The sequence below is a fragment of the Schistocerca cancellata genome, chromosome 1, assembly GCF_023864275.1.
Source record: "Schistocerca cancellata isolate TAMUIC-IGC-003103 chromosome 1, iqSchCanc2.1, whole genome shotgun sequence".
Classification (NCBI taxonomy): Eukaryota; Metazoa; Arthropoda; class Insecta; order Orthoptera; family Acrididae; genus Schistocerca; species Schistocerca cancellata.
Window position 1 is genome coordinate 300,138,186 of NC_064626.1, and position 14,807 is coordinate 300,152,992.

The 14,807-nt window shown below is 43.4% G+C and overlaps 1 protein-coding gene across 4 annotated transcripts in view; it reads right to left on the reverse strand.

The window, feature by feature from the left end:
• Positions 1-14,807, reverse strand: part of LOC126172041 (septin-2) — a 347,483-nt gene that overhangs the window by 142,169 nt on the left and 190,507 nt on the right. Inside the window, exon 1 of one of the 4 annotated variants that reach the window (XM_049920846.1) lies at positions 11,153-11,248. The exons of the other annotated variants lie outside the window; for them this stretch is intronic. Within the exon in view, the coding sequence (XP_049776803.1) occupies positions 11,153-11,215 (63 nt within the window). The 5' untranslated portion in view covers positions 11,216-11,248. Of the gene's footprint in view, positions 1-11,152; positions 11,249-14,807 lie in introns of those variants that run through there. 4 annotated transcript variants of the gene reach the window in all.

Here is a 14,807-nt window from a genome sequence, read left to right on the forward strand (position 1 = left end):
ACAAATAAAAAAGCACATATCGCTTTGATGTGCGAACGTTTCACAAGTATAATCCAATGGTGCGCTATTTGACTGTATCTGTGCTACACACGCACATGAAAGCGATGTGTGCCGTTACATTTGTACTGGCTATTTAGTCAAACGTGATGTGAGGCTTGAGACTGCCCCTTCGATAGGGTCACCCGTCCTTAGGCAATAGAGCAATCGCGAGACACCATTCAGTTGAATGAGTGTCGAAGTCTCTGACAGCTACGTTTCCGACGTGCTCAACAAAAATGGGTGTGTGGCAACGAGGGTGTTGCCGAAGTGGGCGCTTTTACAAGGACACTTTGCCGTTTTATTCACGCTTGTGTCACTGTTGCACCTCTCCGTGATTACGCCACAGGAGGAAGCAAAACAGGAGGGCTGGAAAAGTACGGACATTCTTTGCTGTTTCCGATCATTTACACTCCAAATGAATCAAATCATGTTCAATGGTGTTGCAGTCCCACGATGTCCTTAGGGTAGCGCTGAATGGTCCGGGTGTTGCCAGCATTGTCGAATGTTGTCAAGAACGTCGTCCTGTTGCCTATCCGACTACAAACTGTCGGTTTCAACAGCGAAATGTGTGGGAATCGTCGTCCCAAGGTTAAGGACGGTTTCATTTATGCCCCTTTGTGCCAATCCTGAGGGCTTTTCCTGTCGATGTGAGCGATGGTGCTCCTGAAATGTTTTCTTCGGCCACCCGTAAGAAATCAGCGTGATTTCAAGGCTGGGTGTAGTGATTCTCATCTCCACTGCAAAGGCGTCAAAAGAAGGGCTGAAATGTAGGTAGGACGGAGTGTGGCGACCTTCCAACCGTGTGACACGTCGACGATGGCGTTGTGCAGAATTGTGGTGAGATTTGGTGCCAATGTGACATCATTAACCCTGCGTACACCTCACTTTAACTTCAGAGCTGTTTAAAGCGTCGCCGTGCCCGAGGGTGATGTCGCAGGACGCCAAGTTTTTGCACCACTACTAAGGTATCTGAGCCAAATTTCAAACATGCTGAACAAGGCAAGGCAGTTACGGGGTGCAATCCAGCAGAGAAATAACACTTTTCCAATACTCTATACATATTACTCGATTCTCTCACTGATTCCGGTGATTTAGAAGTGTGACACATGGCTCGTCTGGCGTTGAGTACACTACCGTCACTCCCATATTTACTTTCTTTTCACGTTCTTACTGTGGAGCCAGCGCTTGCACGATGACTAACCAATGTATGAGTACAGATAACGCGCTGTAGCCAGAAATTTCGTTCCCGGCATACTCACTCGCTTCCTTACAAAACCTCCTCAAAGATGGGGCACCGTCAATGGGCTTAACATGTTCGAAGTATAACTAGATTACAGGCTATAAGAACCAGAAATGACCGCGTGCGTAGTCAACGGCACCCCACATCACTTCAAGGTCCAAAAAGGTTCAAATGGCTCTGAGCACTATGGGACTTAACATCTGAGGTCATCAGTCCCCTAGAACTTAGAACTAGTTAAACCTAACTAACCTAAGGACATCACACACATCCATGCCCGAGGCAGGATTCGAACCTGCGACCGTACCGATCGCGCGGTTCCAGACTGTAGCGCCTACAACCGCTGGGCCACCAAGGCCGGCCATCACTTCAAGCTCAGGAACCACATGACCATGACGAATGCAGTCCAGCAACGCCTTTCTCTTCGGAGGCTTCACAAAAGAGTACGTCCGTTGCGATGCTGCAATCGGAAGGGGGCTCGTCTGAAGGGACGACGTGGCGCCCTTCCTGTGCCCAGCGTAACGTTGGCTCACCACTATCGGCGAGCCCCTCTCTGCCGCCTCATCGGGGGAAGCTGCAACAGTGGTCGCCTTACTGTCCGTGTGGACACTTGTCTTGCTACAAACAAGCCCATTTCCACACCCGAGATATGTAAGTAAGTATTCTGCACGGCCAAGTGAGCAATATATACCACGCCGAGTGGCCGCGCGGCTAGAGGCGCCATGTCACGGATGGCGCGGCTCCTCCCGCCGGAGGTTCGAGTGCTCCCTCGGGCATGCGTGTGTGTGATGCTCTTAGCATAAGTTGGTATAAGTTAGTCTAACAAGGAGACGGCACGAGCGTGGGGTCGAGGATTTGTCCGAAATTTTGTGTGGTGAAAGAGCACCCCTAACACCTCACGTGGTTAAAATATTAGGACGCACTACCCGGAAAATCCCGGGAAAAATCGATCCAAAGTTTCTTAGGTGCCTTATGAGTATAAAATGATAGTCCATTGCCGAGCCGCTGTCTGGCGTAGATGTTTAGGGCTTGGACTCTTACCGCAAAGGTCTCGGGTTCCATTCCTCCTGTGGCAATTTTTTTCTTCTGTTTCATTTTCTTTTGTTATTCCACCAATTATTCAGAATGTTCCCCAAACCTACATTATCTTTAACAAATTAGTTACATTATTGAATGAAAATTATTTTCTTTTTGCCCAACAACACAATTCATGGCGGTGGGTTTTCCATTTTTCATTGTAAAGTGTATACGGAGAATCATTGGGTTTTAATCAGAATAACAAATTCGATTGGGAAACATTCAATTTTTATACATATAATAATTATAAACAAGAACCGCAGTGGTAATTATCGTGAAAACAAACAAAGCAATAATTTTTGGCCGGCCGCGGTGGCCGTGCGGTTCTGGCGCTGCAGTCCGGAACCGCGGGACTGCTACGGTCGCAGGTTCGAATCCTGCCTCGGGCATGGGTGTGTGTGATGTTCTTAGGTTAGTTAGGTTTAAGTAGTTCTAAGTTCTAGGGGACTTATGACCTAAGTGTTGAGTCCCATAGTGCTCAGAGCCATTTGAACCATTTTTGAACCAATAATTTTTGAGACATCTTGCACAACATATAAAAGCTGATTTTCTACAATCAGAGGGCGTTTGCAATAAATCTGTACAAAAATATGCCCCATTAACATTTACGAAAATGTTTTGAGTTTCTGATAATTTTGAGGCAAACTAGGCATATTGAATCATGTCTCGGAATATTGGTGACGGTAACTGATGGTGAATAATAGAATGAATTTTTATACAGTTTTCCCGGAAATTAATTTGACGATTCACCTGTAACAATGAGCTGCAATTTTGCAAGCAACGGAAGGAAAAAAAGTGCCGGTGGAGGAATAGAACCCGAGACCTCTGGCGTAAGGGTCCGACCGCTAACCATATAGGCCAGATGGCGGCTCGGCAATGGACTAACATTTTATACTCATAAGGCACCTAAGAAAGTTTGGATCGATTTTTCTCGGGATTTTCCGAGTAGTGCGTCCTAATATTTTAACCACGTGAGGTGTTACGGGTCCTCTTTCACCACACAAAATTTCGAACAAATCCCGGACCACGGTCGTGCCGTCTCCTTGTAAGTAGTGTTTAAGTCTAGCGACCGATGACCTCAGCAGTTTGGTCCTTTAGGAATTCACACACACATGAACATTTCGAGCAATATATCCGTACTCTCGGACGCTAGTCACGTCGGATCCTGAGTGGTACTGAATAGGGTCCTCCTGAACCTCCCATGACAGGGATCCCGACTAACGCGAACATCAGGGACGATAACCACAGTTTCCCCTAACCACGATCCTGCCACTAACTAATTCAGGCACGTCCTCATAGGCGCCTCTCCTTCTTTACACGAGGAACAACACGATCTTCTCACGGACAACCAATATTCAAACGCGATTTCTGAATGAGAAACCAGAGGTGTAATCTTTCCTTACATGCTGACTTTACGTGGCGTTACTCCAAATCTACTTCGTGTGGCTGCACTGAAACGCTAATTATTTAAATACTCAAGCATGTATGAAGTACACTTCGTGCCAGTTTGACGTCAGCTGCCTGCCGCCGTCATGGTGTAGCCATTTATAGTCGTCAGCTTTGTAGTATACAACTGAGCAATACAAATCATTTGCTGAGCGCCTGCTTAATGTAGAACAGACTGGCCGCGCAAAGTACGACGCCAATTGTCAGAAATCACACCGGCGCCACTCGCCTGCAGTATTTGCTTCTTCATCCATAGGCAATAAAAGTGTCGACTGACCTTAGTCTGCAACTATACGGCTTAGATGTTTTGCCCTTTATGGGTTTCGTTTATAGCTATGAGCAACTTACAAATCTACTGTAGACGTAAAATTTTATTTTATGTCGGAATCTGTCCTTTCTTAAGCCTATGTGACTTCGTACCAGCATACGACTCGACTTACACTACTGTATACTCTGGGCTGTCAAAACATTTCCGGTGTTGAGAAGGCTGTATGGGCACAACACAAAAGGCAAAAAATTAAAAGAATAAAATTGGCCAGGTCAGAGTAGTATTGAGGATTCTGTACAAAGTTAATTATGTACTTAGACAGTTCATCCATCACGAGAATCGAGAACTCAACTATTTTTGCCTGTTATCAATACTGATACTGGCAAGATATCGGTCCCGCAAATTCGAAGACTTTCAAGAATATTTTAATTTTGAAGTCGGATAACCAATGACAAACCATATATTTTTCGTATGATATGATTATAAACTCACAATTTTCGTGCTTTTTCCTTTAGTTGTACTGTTAAGCCTTGCTTCTTGGTAAATCTCATGATTCTAGCTCAAGGGCAAGAACCTTATAGGTTTCGAGGAGTAAGTTTGCAAGTATCAAAATATGTGACTTAAACGGCGGTCTTTTGATTGCGCTGACCTAGAAGCTCCAAATTTTTACAAGGGACCGTAGACGTTGTATGAAAAATTCAGCTCGATACGCCTGCGCATTCCTTGGAAAAGGACTCTTTAACAGTTCGAAAGACAACAAATTGATCCTCTAAGGGTTCCGTTTGTACCGACTGAGGCACAGCACTCTAAAAAGGGAAACTTTCAACTACTGGACCTGTTAGGATACAAATACATATTTCAGACATGATGGAGAGGTCTATTGTTCAACAAATTCGAACGGAAGGAAGGAGGAACATCAGAAACTGGTGTTTCGTCCACGAACACTTCATTAAAGACTGAGTACAAGCTTACGATAAGGATGTATCAAGGAGACTGACCATTTGCCTTTCCCAGCAACTACCCTGGAAATGATTTAAAACAGCCACGGAAAACTTAAATCTCCATAGCTGAACAGTGCTTTTAACCACATCACCACCTTGTTCCTTCAGAACTGAATGCTTCAGTATAGCCTTCTTATTGTAAAATGGTCAATATCGCTCACTGAAATCCAGATTGAAGTGAAATCTTCTCAACATCACAATATCGCAATAGCTGCGTCCTTCTCGTGATAACTTATCGTAGATTTACTATGCACATCGTAAATATCGCATACCTTCAGAGCATGTTTCCCAAGTTCACAACAGCTCTCTTTGCTTACGTTGTTTTCTTGAAAATTTCGTATATCAAACACAGTTGAGCTTGGACGGGGAAAGCAAATGACCACTATATGACTGAGGGAACTATTCTGACAGTATCCTGAGGTTGTCCTCAGCAACAATAGGGACCTTAGGTGATGAGATAGAACTAATCCAAGCTCCACTGAATTTAGCACGACACTAACTCGATTAATTTCGTTCATAACAATTGTCCTGCATAGATATGGCGGTTATCTAACGCACAATGTTTCTCGATGGCTGTCACTTGTTTTCTGTTATCGTTTCTTTCGCATCCAGCAGCGATATGTTAATATGAAACATGTCAAGCTGTACCGGGTTTCGAAATGCACGTTAAAGCCGTAGGATGCTCAGTAGCCGGCTCGGTTAGTCTGCGCAGAGTTCGGAGGAAGGCACGTCCAGAAGGACTATGACAGTTTTACCTAGATCTAACGAATCATAGTTTGCCATTTTAATTCCTCACGCAGAATTTACGTGGTTATCTAACACAACGCTGCAGACAGGCATGAGATAAGACGTCTCTAAACTGCCCTCCTGCTGACCACCTCTTGTCTTTTTCTTCGACATAGCCCTCCCGAACTTGTTTTCTCGTAAGAAAGGGGAAACTCCCACAAACGAATAATGCCAAGACATGAGTAGGTGGGAAGACCTGATTAAAGTGCAGAGAAAGATTGATCTCCTGTTCACGGAACTGGTTCGCAGAAGACCGTAATTACAAATTTCCTGTCTTAATAAAACCCATGTAAAATTGGACCCTGCCGTGTAACGAACGCTATAGCTAATCCATCTGATGAGTCTACATTTCCCTTCAACATTTACTGGGTCGACATAGGCCACAAATTTTCAGAAATCGTCCAAGATGTATACTGATGTACACTGAAGCGCCAAAGACACTGCATAGGCATGCGTATTCAAACACAGAGAGATGTAAACAGGCAGAATACGGCGCTGCGGTCGGCAACGCCTATGTAGGGCAACAAATGTCTGGCGCAGTTGTTAGTTCGGTAACTGCTGATACAATGGCAGGTTATCAAGATTTAAGCGAGTTTGAACGTTGTGTTACAGTTGGCGCACGAGCGATGAGACACAGCATCTCCCAGGTAGCGATGAAGTGGGGATTTTCCCGTAACACCATTATACCGTCAATATCAGGAATCCGGTAAAACATCAAATCTCCGACATCGCTGCGGCCAGAAAAAGATCTTTCAAGAACGGGACCAACAACAAATGAAGAGAATCTTTCCACGTGACAGAAGTGCAACCCTTCCACAAACTGCTGCAGATTTCCGCGCTGGGCCATGGTGAAGACTCTGTAACGGTATGTTGCGTGTTCAGTTGGAGTGAGATGGGACCCCTGGTATGTCTAGAAATGACGCTCACAGGTGACACGTACGTAAACATTCTGTCTGATCACCTGCATCCATTCATGTCCATTGTGCATTCCGACGGACTTAGACAATTCCAGCAGGACAATGTGACACGCCATGCGTCCACAATGCTACAGAGTGGCTCCAGGAACACTCTTCTGAGTTTACACGCTTCCGCTGGCCACCAGACTCATCAGACATGAACATTACTGAACATATCTGAGATGCCTTGCAACGCGCTCTTCAAAAGATATCTCCACACCTCTTACTCTTAAGGATTTGTGGACAGTCCTACCGGATTCATGGTGTCAGTTCCCTCCAGCTACTTCAGACATTAGTCGAGTCCATGTCACGTCGTTTTGCAGCACTTCTGTGTGTTAGCGGTAGCCCTACACGATATTAGGAAGGTGTACCGGTTTCTTTGGTTCTTCAGTGTGTATCGATATACAAATCCCATGGGATCCAATGATAATTAGCGAGGAATCTGTTGGTTTGGACTTGTTATGTCTCTGGAGACTTCTCAGAGGAATTTCACTATCAAAAGTAAACCACCTAAACATTGATTACGATCTGATACTGTAATCTGACTTGCTCAGCATGGAATACTAAAATTTGAAACACACATTACGTGAAAAATTTAACAAAACTCAGAAAAGTGTATGCCAGGTTACTGTAAAAAAAACGGTTTGTTTAACGCATATATGAAACTTATGTGCCATAATGAAGATAACAGGTGGGCAGTGACGCTAAATGGCCTGTAGCACATGCTTTAACATCATACGAAATTAACTTTAGTTTCAGCGTCTGCAATAAGCATAGCAACAGGTCCATGCGCGTCTAGTAAATTAGACTGTTAACACGACCCAAGATGCTACACATACTGGCCCAGTTAGTCACGGGATAGAACACCACAGTATTCACTGTATCATTTCTCAAAACGCTCATCAGGTTGCCCATAAAATATGTAAAAAGTGTCCTGCTGTCACTTCACGAATCCATGGATATATTTTGTTTGTAAACAGCACAGACTCCTACAACAGTAGATAGTAGCAAACCGAATGAATCTCAATTACTTGGTGTAGAGCCACTGAAGAATGTGTGATACAATGCAAAACCGCTCGGCAAACTACCCTTACAATTGATGAATGTTTGCTAGTACAGTTTCTGATCCTACGTATCAGTCAAATACAGAAACAATATAATTTCTGATCCTATAGCTGCGTGTGTACTCAGATTATCTTTCTTGAACGATTACACTGTTGAAATAGGGCGAGAAGAGGCATCTTTGCCTTGCATGATCAGTGCTCTAGCATCTGCGTCATGCGGGCACAACGTGTAAAGCAAGTCGATGTTTCAATGGTCCGACATCCTATTCTGGTGCAAAACAATCAATTTCCTTTCTTAGTCACCACTTCATGATTGTGCGGCGGGGTTTGAATTTTTATTAGCAAGTCCTCGGTTGGAATTCTGACTGCAGAAAATTTCATCAGATATAAAGCATGTCTCAAGGCGATTCCACCAATTTTACAACTCTGTCTGTATCTTCTGCATGAATGAAGATGGAAATTAGTGACAAATTTAGCTTGCGCACAGAAACTAACAGTTTACCTTGGTGCCACTTTGAAGTTGTCAGCAGGAAACTCCTTGATGTAGCTAGCTGGAACTCTGGTTCATTACGGCTTTTTCCATATTTATGAGGACAAACCGAAAATCTCGTTTTTCAAAGAAAGCGGAGTGCCAGCGCCCTGGAAACTGGATGCAAGAGCATTTCTTAACAACCAACAAACCTGCCGATTGCTTGAATAGTCTAGCTCCCATGCATAAGAAAGCTTCAAACGTTACAGTCTAGATTACTAAACCGTCGTAAAATTTATCACTGCAGTAGGACATACAACAGGACATTTTGTGCTTAATTTGGAATGTAACATACCACTGAAAATCTAATATTTGTAATTAACTAACGCATACCTATAAATTATGAGTTCCTCTGCATAAAGTGTTGGGTAGTACACTTTGCGATGGTTTAGTAGCAATGTAACATTTTCCCCCTTCAGTGTTGTATGGTTAAGCATGTGAGCGAAAAAAGTTTAGGAAAGGTTTGACACTATGCCTGAAGTTTGTTTTAAGCCGCCAAGTGCTCTCATTCTAAAATAGTGGATGAATATAGTCCAGGTATTTGTGAGAGGTGAGTTACGCCGCCTCAGCATATATACACAGTTTCTAACTGTAATTCTTGTCTTACTGTGTTAATATCTAACACTGGATTATACATCTTTTTGAGTAGTTTATAACTACATTTTAAATTTAAAAATTCGATCAAAAATTGGGCGAAATATTGATAGGCAACCTGCAATGGCTGCTGGGTTCCGAAAGAGCTGTTTAGCAGTGTAGATGAACACCTTAGCAACGCATCGGCAGTAAGGGGTGGTCGGTTCCCGCATAGCATTGCAGAAGCTCGCACTGGACCACGACCCAAACAAAGTAATTTTTGGGCAAAAAGTCACTATTTCTCTTCGCTAAAAGCAAAATTGCGTTCGAGCCCAAATTTGGCAGACTTATTGAACCTCTCAGAAAAATTAGAATTCAAGTCCTATCGACCTCTGAACGCATCATTAGCTTAGTTTGGTGAAGCAAGGAAGAAAAGGGGTCTTGCTCAAGAGACCAGTAGGGATGCTAAAAACCGACTGGTTAAAACCAATACCGATATTTTAGTTGTGAATAACCGGTATTTTTCGGTATTTATTTGGTCTCTGCAGTAACATTTTTCTTTTTTACTAATAAATGGGTATAAAACTGATGTATCAATTTGCCTTAGCAGAGTCGCTAAAATTTTCGGTTTTAGGTAACACTTTAAAAAAATTAACTAGGTTGTAGTATTTATCCTGGTGAAAGGACTCAACTTACAGATCAGCACATTATATAATGAGTATGTATGAACAGTCTGGGCAATAAATATTGGCCAATGAATTACTTCGTTATTGAAATTTTAACTATTGTCATGTAATTGTCCCTGGTAAATGTTATAAAAATGGTTCAAATGGCTCTGAGCACTATGGGACTTAACATCTGAGGTCATCAGTCCCCTAGAACTTAGAACTACTTAAACCTAAGTAACCTAAGGACATCACACACATCCATGCCCGAGGCAGGATTCGAACCTGCGACAGTAGTGGTCGCACGGTTCCAGACTGAAGTGCCTAGAACCGCTCGGCCACACTGGCCGGCCGTAAATGTTATATTTTCCCTACTATTTACATCGTTCATTTGAATTTTTGAAAGAGCATTTTTGGTTTTGCCGGCACATAATCAATTGTACTCCAATTCCCGTTGTAATGTAAAGATATATGACTAAAAAGAAACAAATAAAGAAAAAGGACGCTACAAGTTTTATAGAAAATCTTATTATTTGTACGTCATTTCCTTGAAATGATAAAAAGACAAAGCTACGACAACAATAATAAGTCAAAACTTAACCATTCATTCATAGTTTGTAACAAAAATAGAAATTAGCTGATCTGTTGCCTGTATCTACATAATATGGCTTTATATCTCTGTAGCCCTTAGAAGCTGACAACTTAATACGAAAAACAGAGAATTTAAATCTCATTTTCACCCCTAGCACCGACTATTCGTAATGCCAAAATAGCGGTGGATCCTCGATCACCAAGTGACTTTTTAAGAGATATTTAATAGATTGCAACCAGTAGCAGAATACTGGTGAATTTTTCTGCAGTAATCAACTCCTCATTACTTTTCGAGAAAAGCAGTGACCCGTATAAGTACTAAGTTTTTTTTTAGCTATTTAATTTGATATTTTGACACTCTGTCTCTTGAAACGTATACTTATACCGTATCATACGTTTTCAGTCATTATTCTGTGACCATATTATAGAATATAGACCATTCTTTGTTTTAAATTCCTAAGAAGACACTCCAAGCAGTGTCGAAACCAGGTTAATTTGTTAAAAATAGTAACCGAGGGCTGTTTTTCTTTCAATTGTAACTAATCACGGTCTCTGAACGTGCAGCCATGTACAAAATTTTTATAACGCAAAGGTTTGAGGAAAACACTGAATTTTTCAATCTCTGTGCGATGTCTACGCAGTTGGAAATAATAGCCACAAAAAACCGATAATCGGTTGTTTCAGAAACCGTTTATTTTAAGCGGTTTTATCAGTCAGGTTACACTGGATATGAAAAAACAGGTGTAACCAAAAACCGATTGTCTCTGTGATAGCAGCCATCCCTAAGAAAGTTGAGGAACTGAACCGTGGGCCTCCAGTGTACGAGTTCTGCGGCTGAGCCACTGCCAGCCAGCTTCAACTCACGAGCGAAACGCGAGAACTGCGACTGGAACGGCGCCGACGGTTGTGCTGCGACTTACCCGCTTCTTGTAGGCGAGGACGACGGGCCGGCGCAGCCTGCGCTCCAGCTGGTACGAGTCCATGGCGGGACAGGACAGTAGGCCCGCAGTGGCACTGGCTGTGCCGCGCTAGCCGACCAGCCACATCCGCGTTATCGCGGCCGCGCTGCTCCGCCCCCCGGCCGGACACTGCTGTTTGCGCTCTGTATCGTACACCACTACTGGCCTCTGCGCGTCCCCGCCTAGCGCGACCCACTGCGCTGACAACGCACCGTCATGTTGCCATCTATTATCGCATCGAGCATTCCTGTGTACTTCCTGTCAAACCTGCCCCTCTCTCTCTAATTCTGTGGAACTGTGTGCCCGAAAGCTAACGAGGAAGAGTGCTGAGGTGGTGAGTGTTCGGTCGAAGCTTGCTCACACACTGTCGGATCGCCTGATAATGACCACCCCCTGCGTGTGACGCCTGCAGCACCATGAATCACAACTTGCGTCACGTGTTGAGCGCTGGTGAGGTCTGGTATTAAATAGACCGTCCGGCTGTCTGTGGAACATCGTAAAATTCCTAGAGCACCTCCGGTAATTACCGAGTGAGCTGAGCACTGGTTAAGACTCAGAACATACATTCAGGAAGAGTGGGGCTTGAATTCTGACCTGTCATTCCGAGTTAGGTTTTTCCAGTTTCCTGCATCTAAGGCGAATGCTACGACTTCTCCTTTGAGGAATAAACGACGAATTTACTTCCACATCCATTGTCTAATCCATTTCAGTGATTCGTCTCCAATGACCTCTTCACTGACTGGACGAAACAGTACAATTCCAGTACATTCTTTCACGTTAATGCTCCAAATAACGAATCAAGCCTTGCAATTCCAGACTGTTCAACTGGGTTGTCTAATATACTAGACACCCCTCGCAGCAGTTCTACTCTGTCAACAGCTTCCCCTAGCTGTAACACCATTCCACTAAATTCTACTGTAGCTCTCACTTGCATGTGATACCACCTCTGCTTACTGCATAAGCCGAACCGACGCTGTACGAAATATCCGCGTTCTCTGACACCAATGGCTTCACGTTACCCAGGAGTCCCCTTCTGGGGAGTTCAGATGCATAGTGCAAGTTCTTTTATTTGACACAATTTCTGTGACTTGTGTCTCGGTGATGACGAAATTATGAAGAACAGAGCGCACACACACACACACACACACACACACACACACACACACACACACACACACACACATAGTCCTGAGTGGAGAAAATCTCCAAGCCATCTGGGAGTTGAGCCCAGGGCCCATGGTCAAGTATCAGCAGTACTGAGCACAAGAACGTGATCTAAAGCTGGTGACTGTGTTTGAAGGGCTCTTAAGGAGGAAACAACTGTTTTGATAACGAATATTCAAGATGGTAGACAGGAGATGGTGAAGAAGTGTCAAGCTAACTACAGAGGGAAGGTGAATGTACGTCAGTCTGTAGAACCAAAGCATATAGATAATGAAAGTAATACAAGTCAGGTGGAGTTTGCCGAGACAGTGGTTAAAAATGGAACTAAGGAAGATAGAAACTTAGTATTAGCTACAAATGATCCAGCAGGCACTTTAAATGTGGTATTTTAGTGTTTAAATACCCTATCATATTTAATACAATATAAAGACTTCTAACGAACACAATAAAGATGAACAAGATACTAGTCACGTGGGTACAGTTCAAGTTATAGCAAAATAGTTTGCAGTGTCATCTGAGGAGTGGCAAGGTTATAGTAAAAGGAAGAATTTTAAACAGACTACACCCCTGCTATCAACTCCAAACGAAACAATCTGGACTTTAACTGAAGTCACACTGACACGTGGAACATGCGAGAATTTAAGCGACAGTGGAAAAACATCCACGATAAATAAAAGAAAAACATCCACGATCAATAAGAGACAAATCACGGAAGGCAAATGGATTTGTGGTAATACGTGCGTCGAACCTACATTCATCTATAACGAATTTAGATGCGACTGCTCAGTGTGCAAAAGGCTGTGGTTTAATAAAAATTACGAGAAAACTGATTGTCAAGTTATACAGAATGTAAAAAATTGTGTATACAATCGCCCGATAATCGTACTTGGAGGACACAAAAAGAAACTTTTTTATACGACAAAAATATCACAAGCACGATGTTCAGAGACCGTGTTCAAACTGTGGTGTCGTAAATACTGTTTTACACACGTTGCTGGAAATGTTGTCCTATGGATTTCTTTTTATATTTGCGGGGAAGGCATTTGGCGTAGGAAGCACTCATTGACAAAGCAGAAGAGATGGTTGGCCTTTCCGTTGATACATCTTGTTGTTTTCGACGCTTTAGTCAATTATTAGCAGGCAAATGCCCATCTCTGACATCACAAGCGTCAAAACCCTGATGACCTCATTGCAGGGAAACGGTGTGTCAGTGACATTTGTCACGCGAAGAAACTTTCAGACTCATGCTTGTCTGACGAGCAGTTATTCGAGGTTCGAGTCTGAGTTGTTCGCCACTACACCGGTCCACCGGAAGCGGATTGACTGCCGCATACTTTGGGCAGTGCATCGGCGTCTTAACTTCCCTGGTTCAGCCAGGTGGACTTAACGAGTCAGTCGCGTACTAGCCTACCTCGGATTCTTGTTTGCTCGGCCTGGGCTCGCTTGCAATTGTGTCCTGAATTCTTTCGCGCTGTCTTACTTCCGTGTTTGTTCCAGAACGTGCTTAAGACACACTCCCCTCCGGTTAGGTTGACACACTGTTTATCGCGCGCGCCATACATCGTGGTACTCCGCGTTAGTTTCCGAGCTGTTTGTGGATTCTATCATGTCGCCACGCGATATAGAACATTTTTCTTTTCTAAAATTTAGTATACGTATTTTTTTTTACACCTCATAACAGCACTAAAAAGGTGACCGGGTCCACTCGCCATCACCGGATTCGTCCAAATTTATCGTCTATGCTGGGGCTGACCAGAAATGAAAATGACAGAAGCGGGAGGTCCACATGGCCAAATGCGTAGAAAAAATAACATTTTGGCGTGGGTCGGGCGAGGCTTGAGACATTTATGTTAACGTAGTTTCCAGGCAGCGGATGCTGCAGAGCAAAGAGTACAGAACACTAATCCGAGGGTCGTGTGTTCCGTATACCTACACGGGAATCTCATTTTTTTATTCTCAGTTTTACGTTACTTACAATGCAATAAACTGAAACAGAGCTCAGTGTATTGCAATTATTAATATTTTCATAAAAGGCATGAAAAGGGAAGCCGAAGGATAATTTGAGGCTGCAAATAAATTTCCGAGAAGGGATTGTAAGGCGTACACGAAAATTTCGTATACAACATTAGATACGTTTATTATTTTACAGTTTATGATTTACATGTGTTGCGATAATATTCACCGTAAAAACAGAGGACTACGATATTTTCTTGGCATCTTGCCGCATTATTACATTTATATGGTTATTTTAAACTTTCTGCAGAAAAACAATATTCTGACTATTCTCGCAATATTCTCGAAAAATTCCCGTTTCTCAGCTAGCAAGCGAATGTGCTCCGTTGCTGTACCTAGCGTTGTCGCCAACGGTCGATTTTACCTGCGCCGGAAACCTAATGTTCGTTTGCAGCCGCCTCCGCAGCTGCGCGGTCAGCGCGACACACTGCTAACAAGG